The sequence below is a fragment of the Perca fluviatilis genome, chromosome 15 (genome assembly GCF_010015445.1).
Source record: "Perca fluviatilis chromosome 15, GENO_Pfluv_1.0, whole genome shotgun sequence".
NCBI classification, from domain to species: domain Eukaryota; kingdom Metazoa; phylum Chordata; class Actinopteri; order Perciformes; family Percidae; genus Perca; species Perca fluviatilis.
The window spans coordinates 19,196,537-19,214,668 of NC_053126.1; the positions used below are offsets into that span (position 1 = coordinate 19,196,537).

The 18,132-nt window shown below is 40.0% G+C and overlaps 2 protein-coding genes across 2 annotated transcripts in view; both read left to right on the forward strand.

Annotated features, from left to right (window-relative positions):
* si:ch211-210g13.5 (inactive phospholipase C-like protein 2) overlaps positions 1-14,002 on the forward strand; it is an 80,922-nt gene extending 66,920 nt beyond the window's left edge. Inside the window, 2 exon segments of the mRNA XM_039824612.1 lie at positions 8,345-8,454; positions 12,165-14,002. Of these exon segments, the coding sequence (XP_039680546.1) occupies positions 8,345-8,454; positions 12,165-12,611 (557 nt within the window). The 3' untranslated portion in view covers positions 12,612-14,002.
* Positions 14,003-14,453: 451 nt separating this feature from the next.
* Positions 14,454-17,075, forward strand: hcrt (hypocretin (orexin) neuropeptide precursor). Its single transcript, XM_039824613.1, has 2 exons — positions 14,454-15,258; positions 16,363-17,075. The coding sequence occupies exons 1-2, from the start codon at positions 15,106-15,108 to the stop codon at positions 16,732-16,734; spliced, it is 525 nt and encodes a 174-aa protein (XP_039680547.1). The 5' UTR covers positions 14,454-15,105; the 3' UTR covers positions 16,735-17,075.
* The last annotated feature ends 1,057 nt before the right edge of the window (positions 17,076-18,132 follow it).

Here is an 18,132-nt window from a genome sequence, read left to right on the forward strand (position 1 = left end):
CCAAGTGAAGGGAAAACATGGAAATTCCTAAATTTGGTGCAGCATTATGTAAGAATGATACAATGAGGCAGAGGGTTGGAGCGACAGGACTGACGGGACTCAGCTGCATGCCCAACATAGCACTTTCCCAATCGCCCACTCCCCTGCCCCTAGCATTAACACGCCTGCCTCAAGCCAAACTGCCGTCATTCTCAAACGAACATAACTGCCATGTTGGTTCATTTATGCTTCCAGACATGCATTGCAGTTGTTGTAGTTTTATTGCGATAAGTGAGCCTGAAAAGAAGAAAGGAAAAATATGCCCCAGCACTGTTTTCCAAAATCCAATTACTTAGCATGCTATGTGTAAAAAAGCTACATAATGTAACCTATTGCCTCAAATCTAAATTGGGAAATAACAATTCTAGACTTTTAATGAAATGTAACCCTGTTAGCTTAAGCAAATATAAAGTAAGATTAGCTCACAATACAAAACTGAATGAGTCTAACTGCATTATAAAATATTGTCCATTCATGATTACAGAAGCAAATGTGAATTTGTATCAGTGCTTGCAATGCTTGAATATCAATTAAGAGGATTTCAAGACAGGAAAAATGCTTGATGGGGAAACTGTGATGCTTGATACTGCCTCCGTAAATCAACATTTTTAGATCTGCTAAAATAATCTCCCCCCCTGCGTTAATAAAGTAAATACTTTCCACTATTGATGTAGACACTTCTGTCCCGTTACTCTACTCAGCATGCTCTTTGTGCCCTCCATCTGCTTCCTGTCTCATCAAGTCCCTGTTGTCTCTATATCTACTGCTCCTTTTGCTCGCATGTATTAAGAATTCTCTCATAATGGTCCCGTTAAGTTTGAGGTCTAGTTTTAACTGTATGGTTTAGTGCAAATGGAAAAATGTAATGCATCTAAATGCCATCTATATAGCCATATTAAAGTTAGCCTAATAAGGGGAATTAGATTGATTGGGTTATGTCATTCATAAAAATGGCAGAGTTTCTGGATAATGTGTGTGAAACTGCTCTAAAATGTGCTTGACCTTCATGATGCTGAATATGTGACAAGTAGAAAGGTTGGGAGGGATGAGCTAAACTACTTCAATCTAAGTTTCCAAGTTGAAATGTTACACACAACAACAACAACAACAACAACAACAACAACCCATTCCCCTAAATGGGCTTTTGTCTCCCTCCTTCTGTTGTCTTTGTCTTGTTTAGCCTGTGACTCAGTTAATTCTAAGCATTCCTTATCCTCTAGAGAGCAGAGACACAACATAGGACATTGGAATGAACTCATGACCCCCAACAAAATTCTGCATCTTTGTTTGTGATGGCTGGCAAAGCATGAATCTACCTCTATGACAAACACTGAATCTTCAGAACCCATCTCATAAGCCATATGATTATGTAGAGACTGAGGATGACAATAGCAGCAGCCTGAACACAGACTTAGAATAAGAGAGTGGAGGCATACGAAAAAGGAAATTGTGGATTTGCATGGAATTGAAGGTTGTGTCCCTATGATTGAATCGGAAGCCAAAGGTATAATTTTGGTGTAATGGCTGGGAAGTGGAAAAAGGTGCTATTAGACAACAGGCTGTCAACTTTGGAGAAAGACAAGGTGTGTGTGTGTGTGTGTGTGTGTGTGTGTGTGTGTGTGTGTGTGTGTGTGTGTGTGTGTGTGTGTGTGTGTGTGTGTGTGTGTGTGTTTGTGTGTTTGTGTGTGTGTGTGTGTGTGTGTGTGTGTTTGTATTTGTGTGTGTGTGTGTGTGTGTGTGTGTGCGCGCGCGCACGCACGCACGCATCTAAGGTTAATTTAAGGCCTTTGATTGGACCTGACATGTTAGCACTAACATCTTACCTCCTAAATTGCCTTTCATTTTAAATTCAAGCAACGTGGAATGAGTGGTACATTGGCAGATTCACCACTCACACAATAGGAGAAGGGGAAAAGGCGATGCAGGACAGTTTTGGGTTGCTGTGGCTCTTACTTCGCTCCTCCCTCTCCTCTGTCCTTCCTGTATTCAGTTTACACCTGGTCATTATTGCAGCTAATCAGTTTAATTTGGGAAGTGAAGCTGACCTGTTGATGAGAATGGAGAGGTGCTAGATGATCCCCCCTGGGCACTATTGATGGCTCGCCATCACACACACACACACACCGCTAATGGAGGAGCAGATACACAGCTGGGATGCACACTGTGGCACCTCCAGATGCTACCACTGTGTGTTTGTGTCTGTGTGTATACTCTGTACACTAGCTTATGTGTCTGCATGCATATCTAATCTGTTTGTGTATGGAGAGCACAACTCCCACTCCTTTTCCTAACTATCCTTTGCTCCACTAGCTTCCAAAGGATTTTCTCAGTTATTGCAGCACTTTTTTCAACATTTTAATAGACTGATAAAATCCTCTGAGCTATAGATGCTGGGCTTAATTAATTTATTGATAGCATGCATCTCTGTGTATTAGGTTGTGAGACGTTCAGGTGTGTTTTTTGAATATAGCCCTACCTTGAACAGGTGCAAGCTCACAGTATTAGTTTGGGGGCTGCTGCCTTCCTGCAAGCCTAACTGTGCGTATTTATTGATGCCCCATTCCATGCAAAGACTCTCTTCTAACTGACCACTCCGACTTTGTTGGTATGGTTTGACTCCATTACCATGGAAATTCAAGGGATAAAGACATCTCCCTCCCGAATCTTCCTTTGGCTTTGTACTGTCATTTCCCCTAGCTCATCAGCAGCTGGAAATCCCATTCTCTATTCGCAATTATGATATTCTGCCTGGGCTCTGCAGTGTGTGTGACTTGACAAATGAATAAAACACTGATCTGGCTATATGTATCTCATCCTCACCCCCCTTTCCCATTTTTGTTTTCATCATTACTGTTCATCAGATCCTGTTTGGAGATTCTGTTTGATTGTATTATTTACTTACCTTCCTCTCTCTCTGCCTGTAGCGATCTCTTTTTCTGTGCATGTGTGTTTGGAGGATAAGAGCTTCTGCTGCAGTACTCATTACAAAGGCAACAACAACCTTTCTGCAGAGACTGTAAGGCATTACTGAGGGGTGTGTGAGTGTTTTTGTGTTTGCATGTGTGTGGCTACTCAAAAAAGACGTGTTGTTGCCCCCTCAGTCCTCCTGTCTGTCTAAGAACTGATTTCTCTGAGCTCTCTCTTGCTCTCGTTCCCCTTTACTCTCTCTCTCTCGCTGTCGTTCCCCTTTACTCTCTCTCTCTCTCGCTGTCGTTCCCCTTTACTCTCTTTCTCTCGCTCTCGTTCCCCTTTACTCTTTCTCACTGTCATTCCCCTTTACTCTCTCTCTCTCTCTCTCTCTCTCTCTCTCTTTCCAGCAGAGAAGCAAAGCATAAGATCCCATCTCGCCATTGGGCCCACATTTTGTTTATTGCTATGGGTTTAAGTGATAGTAAGGAACAGCAACTGTGAGACTGTTGGGGGAATGAAATGTTTAATAATTAGGAAATTAAACGCTTGAAGAGGCTGTATTACGACGAGCTGCCTCCAGCTTATTTCATCTCTTCTTCAGCTCTCTGTCTGCATTTCTCCCCTTGTCCTGTGATCGTCTTGGCTCAGCTATGCACCACCAGCAGCCCATTAACTACACCAGATTACAAGATCAAATCAGCCCTAAACCCTGTTAACACAAATTTTAGGCTCAGAAAGAGATATTCTGCAATGGTCTTACATTACTAATTATATGGAAATTAAAGAACAACCGGGGTCCTGGCTCTTTTTTTCAAGGTTGAGTCTGATGTGCACTGAATGATCAGAGATCATATTTTCTGTATTTACTTATTGACCTCTTGATCTGTTTTAAGTGTGCTTTAGATTATTTTGGAAAATGTTCTTGTGGTGAGTGTCAAGCATACAATCAAAACCTTTTATTACAGACTCAAGGTCCAGATCACCCACAACAATACATAAATGCATATCCATAAACGCACATGCATACACACCTACCTACACATGTAATAAATATAAAAACAAACAAATAAAAAAAGAAAAGATTTAAAAAGAAAAAGAAAATTATTGTTCTACCAGAATTATACCAATGTTTCCACATACGGGATTGGTAGCGTGTAGTGCTTAGACGTATGTCAGTTAAGCCCATTATTATTTCATTTTGTAACCCATTAAGCCGACACATGAATTTAAACATTAGGTTTCTTAAAACAGCATGGACGGTTCTCACTCTTGCAACCACAAACATCTCACTTGCACTACACCATCTTGGTCTTGTGAGTAATATTCTCATTGCGTCATTGAATGCTACTTTCAATTTTAAAAGACTTGCCTTTTTATAGTTTGACCACTAGTGCGCAATATACAACGGTGTGCAATATGCTTTGAACAGAGATATCTTTACACCAGCCGTACATGCCCTAAATTTACGTAAGAGTTTATTGGCTTGTGCATACATCATGCGACATTGCCTATAAATATCTTCATCATCTGTCATTTTATCAGTGATAAAATGACCAAGGTATTTCACCTTATTACAGACACTAAGCGTATTATTAGCCAATTTAAAATCAGGGTAGTTCAAACCTTTATCATCTTTAGTTCTATTTATGTAGATATATATGCGTTATATTTAATATCATGTTCCACACCGTATACTGAACAGATTGTAAGAAGCTGATGTAATCCAGCACTACTTGGGCTAAAAATCACAAGGTCGTCAGCATACATAATATGGTTCACTACTGAATTACCAATCATGCACCCAGTATTACAGGCTCTCAACTGCCTGGACAGATCATCTATATAAAGATTAAAAAGAGCCGGTGACAAAATACCCCCTTGTCTGACTCCATTACCAACCCCAAAAAAAGCTGAGACACTATTGCCCCACTTCACTTGCATAGTCTGGTGAGCATACCAGTAAGCTCAAATTCTCACAATATACTTGGGCACCCCTCTTTGCCTTAATTTGTTAAATAATTTATCATGATTTATGCGGTCAAATGCTTTAGAAGCATCAATAAAACACATAAGAACTGATGAGTTTTTGTCTCCATATTTGTTCACAATTTCCTTTAGAGCATATATACACAAGTCAGTGCCATGTTTAGCTTTAAACCCAAACTGGTTATCTGTGGTGTTAATAAATTCATTTAATCTGTCCAACAGAATTTTTTCTAGTACCTTTGATAATATGCTCGCTAAAGCTATGGGCCTATAGTTATCTAAGCTGCCGATCTTCCCAGCTTTGTCCTTAATAACTGTAACTAAAAGAACAGCCAACATTAAGTCTGGCAATACACCATGTATCATAAAAACAGTAAAGCAAATGGCGAGCAAGGGAGCTATTCTTATACTGGCATTTTTAAGATGCTCAGCAGAAATACCATCCAATCCACTAGCTTTGTTATTAGAAAGCTTATGTATGGCTTGGTGTACCTCATGTGACATAATCACCATTGATTCCAGCAAAGTATTGCTCTCAATGTGTTCTACTTTATACAAATCAGTATGAATACAGTTGAATAAGGTACTATAGTGCTGTCGCCATACCTCAGCAATTTCCTCTGGTCCGGAGATACCTTCAACAGTGCATGGTAAAGATGTCTTGCAGTTATTAAGAACTCTCACTTCTTTCCAGAAATCATTAACATTGCTACCTATGAGCTTCTTTGCCATGGAATCAGCCCTCATGGCCTGCTCATTTTTGCATATAAAGCGAATGGCATACTTATATCTTGCATTAGTGAGCTTCTAGCAATAGCCCATGATTTAGTGGCCTTCCGTGCCTCCGTATGATATCCAGACACATACTCCTTCCAGCCAGGCTTGTTGTTATGGTTCTTATTTTTATGTTTATAATAGGGCTTACTGCCTTCATACAGAGAATGAACTATGTCAGAATACATGGAGCATATATCTCTCCTATGCTTCTCATCCTCGCAATTAATATCCTTACAAAAGATCGCATCTAGAGATAGTTGGATATTACCTAATGACTTGTCTGTAGATGATTTCAAGTTTCTGAAATTACATTTGAAATGTACATTTTTAAATGCTTAAATGTTCTTCTCTACGCTGACCTTGCCTTGGTGCTTTGAATCATATGAGAAGGCCTGTGTATACAGTATGTGCACATTCCGATTGGACCGCTTTCAAACAACTCAAAACCAGATGTACATCTATGGTAAGGAAAGCCAAATATCAGTACTTTCCAGACTTAGTCTCTAGCTCATATTCAAACCCTGCAAATTTTTGGAAAGCTGTAAATTATCATAAAAGTATCAACTTCTCCTTGATTTCTACACAGATCATGGTCATTGACTGTCTATTATCTGACCATAAAGAGATTAGCCTTCAATAAACATTTTGTAGCTGCCGGTCACCTTTTTAAGAATGGGGGATTAGATCACCTTCCAACTGATGACAATGTATTCAATGTTCATCGCAAGCATACATTTACCCTTGATCCTGTCTGATCAAGTGTAGTTAAAAATGCTCTCCTTACCATCGATCCCAGGAAATGTACTGGAGAGGACAATTTGGACCCCTATTTTCTTAGGCTCTCAGCCCATATTATCTCAGAGCAAATAACTCATATTTTCAATCTTTCATTCCTCCGGTATAGTTCTCAGTATTTTGAAAATGGCTTATGTTGTACCCCTACATAAGGGAGGTGATAAAAACAATATCAACAACTGTATACTAATATCCAAATTGCCATGTCAGTCTAAGTTCTTGGAATCTCTGATAAATGATCAATTTAAAGTATTTCTGTCTAGAGTCTCCATTTTAAGCCCATTTCAGTCAAGCTTTAGAGCAGGGCACAGTACTACAATTGATATTACTTTGGTCGTAAATGACATTGTATCAGCCTGAGATTTTAAAAAAAGCACTGTGCCGCACTATTTGTTGATCTTTCCAAAGCTTTTGACACAGTAGACCATTTCCTGCTCTTACAGAGGTTACATAATATTGGCTTTGATATTAATGCTTGTAATTGGTTTAAGAACTACCTATCAAGAGACAACAATCTGTTAAATTGGAAAGCTACAATGGAACACCTTTTGTTACTGTAATCAAAAAACAAGCTGGCACTGGGCTGATGTAATTCTCCTGCCCTCCAGTGAAAATCTATTTAACGAAATACTTCTCCTGACAACACTGGAAGTGAAGGTATCTGCCTACTAGTCACTGAAAAGAGCTGAGGACTAAAGAAGGAATGACTTCTAATTATGGTCTTTTTGTGAATTTTAGCATATTATGTGTCTTCAATGTCTTTGCTGTGAATCAAAGCTGGAGTGGCATAAGGTCAGTTGTCAGGAACTGCCTGGCAAGCAGGCTGAGACATACAGCTTTAGGAGGAGTTTGTTCTAAAGCCCAGAAGATTAGTAATGGTCTGCGTGGGCTAAAAAAAGCTGGACCTACTGATAGACTAATTAAAGGTTAGCCTGCGTTGCATGACTTCAATTTTATCCCCATTAGCAATGCAGCACATTGTATGGTAAACTGCTATTGTGGCCATTAAGGTGTATGTGAGGAGCTGGCTAGATGTCTTTTGTTCTGCAGACTTTGTGTTGCACACTGCAAAAGTGAAAAAGTGACCTTAAAAGCAAGCAAATTAAACCTTAATTAATACCTTTATTATGTACGTTATGTTTTTTGTTTGTTAGTTAGATAGATAAGATTCATGTTAACAGATTTCCCTTAAACTTCATGGATCCATGTGCAGAACAGAGAAACCTTTTCAAGGATTTATTATTACTAAGAACATTTTGGTATTTTATCTTGAATTACTGTTAATGTACTGGAAGTTAAAAAGGTATTTTGATGTCCGGGCATTTTATATCTTTCTAAAAGAACAAATCTAGAGGATTGTCCATCCTTGTCTGAGGTATGCACTCTCTATATAACTCCTATACTTAAATATGTTTGTGCTCTGGCTACCTCCCTACAATGCACAATAGATATGCAATTAAAAGGAAATGCACATACTGTATTTGTACAAATGCATATACAATAGACAGCATATATGTATACATACATAGAGATATGTATATGTACACACACATGCACGTATACACATACAGTTAGGTGTGGGGCAAACATATTACAATAACTAGAAATAATACAGACATACATTATACAAAGCCAAATTCTGTAATTAGGTTTAAGTGAAGTGAACTGAAGTCCTTAAGTGTCTGTACACTTACTTTTATTTTTTATATAAACACATTAGTCTAAGACCGACTTTGTCTTGCTGAAATGTCATTTTTGCATTGCAGTTTTGTTTTTAGCTTTACTGATATAAAGTTTATAATGTGTATTGACATGTAATGTATGTGTCTGTGGCCAGGTCTGGACTTCCATGAGGACCTGCACCGCATTGGAGCAAAGGAGGGTCTGAAAGGCCGCAAACTTCAGAAGGCCATGGAGAGCTACGCTTGGAACATCACTGTCCTCAAGGTGAGATGGACTGCCCCACACCTGGCATGTGGCCTTCAGCACAACAAAGACCCTTATAATTGTACTACTCTATATACGTCCAGTTTGTGTAAAGTACTGGCTAATACCTTTGATTGATGTCAACATGTGAGATTATTTTGGAGACTATAATCAGCTGGATAAGCAATCCCAGATTGTGTTGCTGAGATAACTACATGGTGTCTTAAGAAAGCTCTCTGGGATAATTGCATTGGCCTCCTCTCTAATCCCTTAATCTCCTAATTAATTGCTGTTGTTACCAAACACACTTTTTATTTATTTGCTCATTTAACTATCTTGACAAGACATGATAGGATTGTTCACACTTGTTTGTAGACACACACATGCTGCACTTTTATTCCTCATATGGGTACATTGGGTCCCTTGCCTCTAAGATGATCCTCAGCAAAATGCATTCTTTTCCCTGTCTGCCCCGTGACACGGTGAGATAAGGTAACCCTCATCTCACTGCCTCTATGAACCACGGTGGTAATGCCAGCACTGATAAAACACTACATTGCTAAGTAAGGACAGAGCAGCCAGGATATTTTTATCTCATCTCATCACCCTGAAATCATTTAGTATTGAGTGAAGAAGCTTCCTTGGCTGAGCTTTTTGCTTGAGTGCCAGGTTAGGTAAATGTTTGATTGATTTATTCTTCTTTGCCTTTTCATGTCTGTCTTTTCAGATAGAAAGATTTTTCAATTAACTGATTAATAGTTTAGTCTAAATGTCCAAAAAGAAAATCCAGAAATCATGTGACAGATTGCTTGTTTTTCCCATGTCTGAATAGATTTAATTTACAATTATATAAAACTGCAAATTCTCACATGTAGGACACCGAACACAACTAGGTTGATACATGACCTCAATGATTAAATGATTATCAAAACTGTTACTGCTACATTTTGACTAAATGTTTCAGCACTAGTGAAGGTAATGGCTATAACACTAATAAATCAGTGTTAAAGGTATTTGTGTCTTGCCTTTTTTCCTTGCACTAATACAGCAGCCGTATGTGCAACAGCAAGGTTTATCTTAAGTAAGCTTCATTGCACACTTAAGAATTGGGAAACGCATGTGCTTAAATAGTTTAACAGGTGGACACTCACATAATCCCTTTCTCACCCACACTCCGTCTTTACCCATAAGCCCTGAACTCCTCCCATCCCTGCTTTGTATCTCCAAGCACACACTTCCCTCTTTCGTCCTTCCCTAGTCCCCTAATTTCTTCGATGAGCCACATTCTCAACATGAAGGCATCTTGGTGTCAACATAACTCCTCCTCTTCCTTCCCCCATTCTTCAATTGTAAGCTGTGTCTCATACTGAACATTTGGTGAAAGCTTGGTGCATGTTTGCCAAGGCTGGTAGGCATGCACAGTTATTTCACCTGTCATCCTCTCCAGATCCTCAGCTGGCCTATACACACTCACTGGTAGATTGTGGGAAAGCTATGAGGAAGTAAGCGTGAGAGAAAAAGTTGTGTATTCTCTCTGTTTCCCAAACTCCCTCTCCACCCTTACTTTGACAGTTACAGTCAGATCAGAGCTGTCATGGCGAATGAGGGTATTCTCCCTTTCTACCAGTCATACCAACCTGTCACTTATCGTACCTCGCTGCCAAGAGAAAAGCAAAACCAGGGAGACAGAAAGAGAGGCTTTGAAGCAAGTGTCAAGCATATTGTAGTTCCTTTTTTAAGAAGAATAACAGGCTCCAAAATTATATAGATTTTTGTTGTCTACCAAATCATAGATTTCAAGCTAATAGATTTTGTCTGTTTTGTTCTATATATATGATGGTAAGTATTTAGGCATTTAAATGACAGTTCAAGTCGAGATGCATGGGTCTCAGTCCTGCTTGTGCTCCGCTGTCACAAACCATTCTCTATCTACAACCTTAAAATAATATACAGTAAAGGCTGGTTATTGAGTGTCCAATTTCTATCAAGGGAATAGACTGGTTTTGATAAACAAGTAGGAGATTAGGAGAGATTTTAATGAGGATATAGTGGTGGGATTTGGTGGCTGCCCTTGCTTGGCTTAGCCCCCTGTGGATAGCTTTAGACCAGCTGTAAGGGTGAATGTACCCGAATACAAGTGTCTTTGTGATTTGGCTCTGGCAGCACAGAACCGGCTTCTCGCTGTCTTATTTTATGCCTGATGAGTCATGACTTACATAATTTCTGTTTTTTCGAACATATGACTTATTCATGCTCGTGTTTTGCGTGCTGGAGTGGCTCAGGTAAAAGGCCACTTGCAGCGTATTAACATCACCTGGAAGTAGAGCGTTGGGTGTTGTGTGCAGGGCAGCACCTTTTTCTCATTCAGCAATATGTCACACTTCTGTGCCTGCCTTGTGGCACTGAGAGCGTCATCTCTTTTACCATTTACAGGACACTTTAGTCTGGTGCAGAACGGGTCAGCCTGTGCCTCTTCATAGGGATGTTAACTTAACGAGCTGTCACAGCGGGTCAGACCGAATCCAGAGGAAAGTTCAGTGGGAGGGAGGGAGGGAAAATGCACAGATATACAGTTGAGAACTGTTTTTAACTTGCTCATGAACAGATGTTGGAGGGATGGTGGGGTAAAGAAAGTGTTGGTCCGGACACAATGAAAGACGGCAAGGGTGCCTGAGGGGAAGAGTCAAGGATTTAAGGACTGTAGAGTTGGAGAGACTTTGTAAAAGCATGTGGTCAGATTTTTTCATCTTTCTTTTGGCCAGTTCTAATAATATAAGCACCTCTCACACAGAGAAAAAAACGCCTGTGGAGAAGACTCTACCACATTTCCATATGGCAGAGACGGCTAGCTTAAGGTGGCAGGCAGCCATGGCAGTGGCCCAGATTGACTTGACAGTGCTGTAAAGCAGGATGCCTGCCCTGACCACTTCCTCCACATATGGCAGGGATTCATCTCTGGGGTGCTCCTAAATAAGGAGCAGAAATGTAGTATTACATTATCACCATATAACAGCACTATTCAGTAGCTGAGTGGAGCAGTATAAAGGGCTGGCAGGCAACCAAAGGCCTTCATTCAGTGGCTTTATACTGCCCCCCTCTGCATCTTATAAGTTAATGCACAATAAGAAAAAAATCCTGTACCACTTTTACCTGATGGTTTCCCCCTTATTCAATTTGTATATAACAAGCTTAAGGTCCTTTTGAGATTAAACTCTTAAAAAAAAAAAAAAAAGACCAGGCCAAAAAGGTAGCATAAAACTAGATTATGCTATCTAACTCAAATACTGATACAAATTAAAGATGCAGTGGGTAGAACCTCCAGAATTTGAAGAAGAGTGAGACCTCTTCCTGCAGCTCTCCCCTCTTTGTCACACGGGTAATGTATGCGCAGAACAGCCAATAAGAACACGCTTTCTCTCTGAAATGACCTGTGATTGGCCAAAGTCTTCCGCAACGGCTAGATTTTCTGAAGCCTGAATACAGAGCCAAGAGGAGGTGCAGAAGTCTACTTTTCTCTCAGACCACTTGAGTTACAATATGCTGAAAGATTATTATGAAATTATTGCACAATGACACCAAAAATAAAGTGTCGGCCCAAGCTTTAAAGCAGCCCTGAGGAAATGGATATCAAAGATGTTTTTCTGCTATTTCCGTCACCTTTAAATTTGATATCATAACGTGTTGTTAATAAAGCTGCTTCTCTTTCTGTCTCCTGTCTGTCTCAATCTCAGGGCCAGGCAGACCTGCTGAAGCATGCTAAGAGCGAGGCACTCGACACTCTGCGTCAGATCCACTGTGCAGCTCAGTCCTGTGGTCTCAGTAAGAACGGAGCGGCTTCGCCACAGCTCCAGCACCATCCTCACCACCAGCCACAGCAAGTCCACATACAGCAACAGCCTCAGGCCAAGACCCACCCACAGCCTCCTCCACTGCACCAGTCCCAAACTCAGCCCCAGTCCCAATTCCAATCCCAGACAGCACCACAGGCTTATCTCCATCCCCATTCCCAGCTACCAGCTCTCCCTCTGGTTCAAACTGTTTCAAAACCACCGGCCTATACTCAACCCCCACCCCTCCCCCAGTTTCAGTACCAGAGCCAGCAGCAGAGGGCAGCAGGCCCTCTGGACGCCATCCATGAGAAAGAGATGGTCGGTGGCGATCCCGTGGGATCATGCTGACCCGCAGCCTGTGCCCACAGAGAATCCTACCCAAAGAGAGACAGACAGGGCGAGATGGAGAAGCAGAAGAGTGTCGAAGAAAATCTGGAGGCCAGTAACGAAAGGGAGATGGGTGAAGTGGCTGATAGAATTAAAGAGATGATAATGGTGAGAAAGACTCGTCGTGTTAGAAGTGAGACACAAGTCTGAGAGCAGGTTTGAGTTGGCTGAAGTTGAAAAGAAGAAGAGACCTCACACTTCAATCACACATTTCGAAACAGGAAGTAAAACTAGAAAGACCATGTTTACCTATCACTGTCATGGATTTGGAAGATAATCGTCCATCTGATCCAGGAAGTTTAGGTCTCTTCTGTCTTCTCTCTTGTGAAAAGCGAAAACGGTAACAGCTGGTAACAAACGTGTGGTGTGTGTTTCTGCATAGGAATGTGCTCAGCAGTTGGATATCCCTGTCTCTCTCTCTGGGCAGTGCTAATTACATGCCCCTCCATTATGTTCTCTAGCTCTGTGGGTACAGGCTTTACCTCACTCCATGTGTTTGAGCTTTTATTTTTTCATGCTCATGCACTCTTCCTCTGCCATCTTAGACGTAAAAGCTAAGTGCAAACCCTCACTCCTTATAATGAAGAGGACGGCATTTTAATTTTAAGTGCACAACATAGAGCAGCTTGACCAGGCTGAGCTCTGTAGGCATCACAGATGTCCATTTTAGCACAAACCAGGAAGCTGTATAGCCTAAATAGAAAAACCAAACCACACCTGTTGATGTGTTCAGTCACACTGATGCTCTTCTTGCACCCCTTGCTGGTGTCAACCTCCATTTAGCCCGGTGTCATTCCATAGGATATAAGTTCTTTAGCATTCCTGGACTCTCCCCACAGGGTCTCCTTCTCTCCTCCCCAGGGGCTGTGTGTGTGACGTTACGTGAGTCGGTGTTTTGGTCCCCAGGTTGGAGCTAGCCCACGTCTGTAAGTGGAGGAGATCAACCAGCCAATCACGACTGGAATAGTTGACTCTGCCTGTTAGAGGAAACATGGTACTGTCAATAGAAACAAAACAAAGTGAATATAGATGTAAACTGTATGTAAAATGTACGAAGGGAACATATATTGCTAAAATAATTCTTGCAGACACAGACATTAATGATTGATATTATAATTGTTGTTAGTTCTATTGATATTCTGATTTTTTTTTTAACATTACTTCCACATATACAGTGATTTGACACATGATGTTGTGTGGTGCAGTTCATGTGGGACTGGAACGAGGGATAACTGGTTAGTACCACAACACGAGTGTCAAATAATAAACCTGACATGTGTTTCACTGCAAAGTGAGTGTGGATTCTGTAAAAGCTCCTTTAAGTGGCCCATTAAAACTGGCTTCATTGTTTATTCTGTCTTCTCTCGTTCATTTCTCTCTCGCTCGCTTCTAAATGAGGATACATGCAAATGTAATTCATAAGAATGGTGAATATGCCCATTCTCTGTTTTTTCTTTTATTTCACTTGCATTTTAGCAATGTATCAATCAGTACCCAGACTGATATTTTAGTGAAAATGATTTCAGAGAATGACTTCGAGTGAAGTGACTTTTTCAATCGCATTCAAACATTGCTAGCGCTTTAGAGCATTTTAAAACCAGCTTTCACAGCGAATCTGAAGAAATCAATAAAAAGCTTTGATGGCTTTTGATTCACTGTGATATGTTAATTCTTCTGCTCTAAAATTCTATTCTTATCAATAAACAAGAAGGAGGCCAATTATTTGATAATTAATGAGTTTGTTGTTGCAAAGTAATGCTTCCTGTTGTCCATAAGATGGCAACAGATATTAAGTAAATGAGGATGAAAAGATGAAAAACCACATTGAAAGTCAAAAATTGCTTTCAATAGATATTTACTTAAGTTTACTTATGAGAGTGCCGGTATTCTATGGTTTATAAAGCAAATTATGTGGGAGCAGCAGTCTAGCTAAGAGTAGTCTCGCTTTGCCAGACCCTCAAAAGCGCATGGCCTCCCAAAAGAAGGGTAAAGGCTTCTGTTTTTTTCAAGTAAAATCAAATTCATCAACACTGTTCACCACACAAGTGAAAACTCTGTGTAGGAGCTAGACAAAGCTGCTCTTGATGTGTCACTATGCCACCTTTTGTACGAAAGAAAAAGGCCCGAACCTCATTAGCATGACTTTTGAATGAGCTTGTCATTAGCACTGAGGAGGTGCGTCTGGGCTTTTTTTTATATTTATATTTTAGAACTCATAGGACACATTAGATAATTGACTTCCGTCCTTCACTCATCAAAATGGTATGTCTGCATAAAACATTCGCATGGGGGCACAAAGAAATACCTGTTGTTCATTAAAGGTCCAGAGAAGTCCCCTTGGAGATGACCTGCCACAGGAGACTAATTAATGGCAGCGAGCATCACATCAACCCTTCAAGAGCAAAGAGCAAAGAGCAGAATTAGTGGTTTTGTGTCATGTTTGTGGTTGGCCTGAATGACGTCCATCGTTGTGGACACCAGAGAACAATATAAAAGACATTTGTTCTTCCCCCGGGAAGATCAGATGACTCCCCTTCACACAAGCCAGAAGATGCCGTGGTTCCCCATCAACTTCCAGAAAGCTGCTGGAATGGACATGTCTAGCAAGGTAAGCCGCTTAAATTTGATTTCTTTTTTATTTAGAAGCTAGCAATTTGTTTGGCATTGCACATTTGTGGTTTTTAAAGTTGTATAAGGGTGATTACTAATTTATGGGTAAGTGAGTCTTTCTACTTAAGATTTATTTATATATACCAAGACAGGCAGCTTACTTTAAAGCTTTAGTGCGTAACTTTTTGTTATTAATGAACATCTGTTATATTCAAGCCATTGCCAAATGAGTTGCTACAAAGCGAATTAAGACCATCAGCTCCACAAAACTCTCTCTGTATTTCTCAGTATGGTATGTTCAGAATATTGTGTGGTCCGTCAACTTTCGCGCACAGAAACTCGAGTGAAGATAATTACCTCTTCTGAAGAATCCATCATGTTTTTTTAATCCTCCGTGTCTTCCTTGGCTACTAGCAACTGTGTGGAGGAGGGGTGGGGGCTGTGCGCGATCACGGAAGGCTTGTATCATGTGGACATGCTATATCACTATAGCTTTAAGGTGTTTTAATAAATTTTTTGTGTTAATTTATAGATATACTTCCAGTATATCTAAGGATTTTTTTTGTTGCATTTATTATGCATATCTACAGTACAATTGACATTGACAGTGTTTCACCATTAATTTACGTGTTCACATGGTTAAAACACAAAACTTGGTTTGCATTTACAGGGAACTGCAGGGCGTCCTCTTCTACAAAATGTACTCTGTTCAATGGATCAATAATGATCATAACTGGGACATTTTAAAAACACTATCTGAGGGGTGAGGCATGAGTCATGGCTAATCAATGTTATTGCATAGTATTTTACCTAGTTCATTGTAATTTGCATTTTCCATGTCTTGTTTGTGTTTTTTATTGTCGTCTATAGGACAAGGGTTGCCAATGAGTCTACAGGCTACATGCATCTCTCTGTTATTATGTGTCGGGTTTTATAAAAAACATTATTTCTCTAGGACTTAGGCAAATTGCTTAGCCATGAATATGCCCACATTTACAATGATGTGAACGTTACAAAATAAAATACATTGTGTACTGATGCCTGCAGATCATATTTGTGTATCAGTTCATTTGGGTGTAAACTAATCTCTTTGGTCCAACAGAAAGTCTTGGTGCTGGTTTTGATGTTGCTGCTGTCTCACCTGGCCTGTGATGCTCACAGCATGTCTGAGTGCTGCAGACAACCAGCTCGCTCCTGTCACCTCTATGCATTGCTGTGTCGCTCCGGCAGCAAGAACTTAGGGGGAACACTCACAGGAGACGCCGCCGCTGGCATCCTTACTCTGGGTAAACGGAATGAAGATGAGCATCTCCTGCAGAGCCGACTCAACCAGCTCCTCCAAGGCTCCAGGAACAAAGCAGCAGGGATCCTGACTATGGGCAGGAGGACTGAAGAGAGGGCTGGAGACCAGTATATGGACTGGATGGCTCAGTCAGGATCTATCATCAGGACGCCACTGCCTGTTTTAAGCTAAATACCTCAAGGCATTAGTACACTGGGACTCTGGGAAAATGTAGTTGGATTTATTATTTTTAATTATTATTATTTTTGTATGCTCACGTAAAAACTATTTTGTGATTTTCTTTGAACTGTGCCTTTTTGAATGTGATTTGCTGTGCAGTGCACTTGGCCTGTCAGATAACATTAGGAAGATGTGTAAAATTGTAAAAACATACATGTATGGAAATAATACTAATAAAAAATATAAAGCCTCCAACTTGTCTTTAATCATTTTTGGGTGATGCACTTCACTTCATAGTAGAAGCTTAATGTAAGTTTTGATAAACAGTAGGCATGGATCTCTATAGCTAGTACAGATTAAACAGTATGTCTCTAAATAGTGTGCTATATCACTTGGTTCAAAAAATAAAGAGCAGCTAGAAAAAGAACGGTAACAGTAAACAGACAGCAACGTTTTTTTCATGATTTTGCTAAGTCCACACCTAATGTGCAAGTTATGCTATGTAAATACTGTTTTTGCATAAACAAATTAAGCTTGAAATTGGTTGAGTTGGGGGTATTAGCAGGGAGGCTGCATTTCTTTCCAAGTAAAGGGGAGGGTTCAAAGCAAATACAAGATTGACCAAATAATAATAACCAAACAATTTGTGCAGGCCCTTACACACAGCTTCTATTTTGATTTAGTACAGCTTGCACATCGGAGCCCATCACAGTGTGGGAATGAAGTGGAACACAAGATGGTGCTGATATGATAAAAATGCACTTGCAAGACCGCTGCAATACTAATATTATCATTTAGCAGTGGTGGAAATTTAACTAAGTACATTTACTCAAGCACTATGTAAGTGCAAATTCAAGGTACTTGTACTTTACTTGATTATATCAATTCGATGCTACTTTATACTTCTACTCCATCACATCTCAGAGGGAAATATTGTACTTCTTACTCCACTACATGACAGTTACTTTTCAGATGGTAGTGTTTCATCCCCTTCCTGTCTAGTAAAAACCATATATCTTCATGTGTTGATTTTTGTTGTTTGTGATGAACTGAGAATTGAAGTGTCCCTTTATTTGTTGAAAGATTATCGCACTTCTCAAGCTCAATAAACTATTTAAAACCCCTATGGGATCAGCTGGAATATACATACTCACAAAGCTGAAAACAGGGCTTTTTTCTGTCTTTTGAGAGATATGTGGTTCTCACAGGATAGTGACACTATACATTATGCGTACTTTATGATGCTGAATCATAGGTCTGTTTGGGTTTTCTGCACACAATCTAAGGTAAATAATTTTCTGATAATTTTACCTTTAATATGAAAACTAATTGTTTTTGACCTTTTCATGGAAGTGTAGATTTTAATAACCTATGCATTAATGAAATGTCAGGTCTTCGTAATGTGCAGCT

Coding starts and splice junctions, on each gene's coding strand:
- hcrt (XM_039824613.1), top strand. CDS start 15,106: ATGACGTCCATCGTTGTGGACACCAGAGAACAATATAAAAGACATTTG. Junction 15,259..16,362: donor GAATGGACATGTCTAGCAAG/GTAAGCCGCTTA, acceptor TTGGTCCAACAG/AAAGTCTTGGTGCTGGTTTT.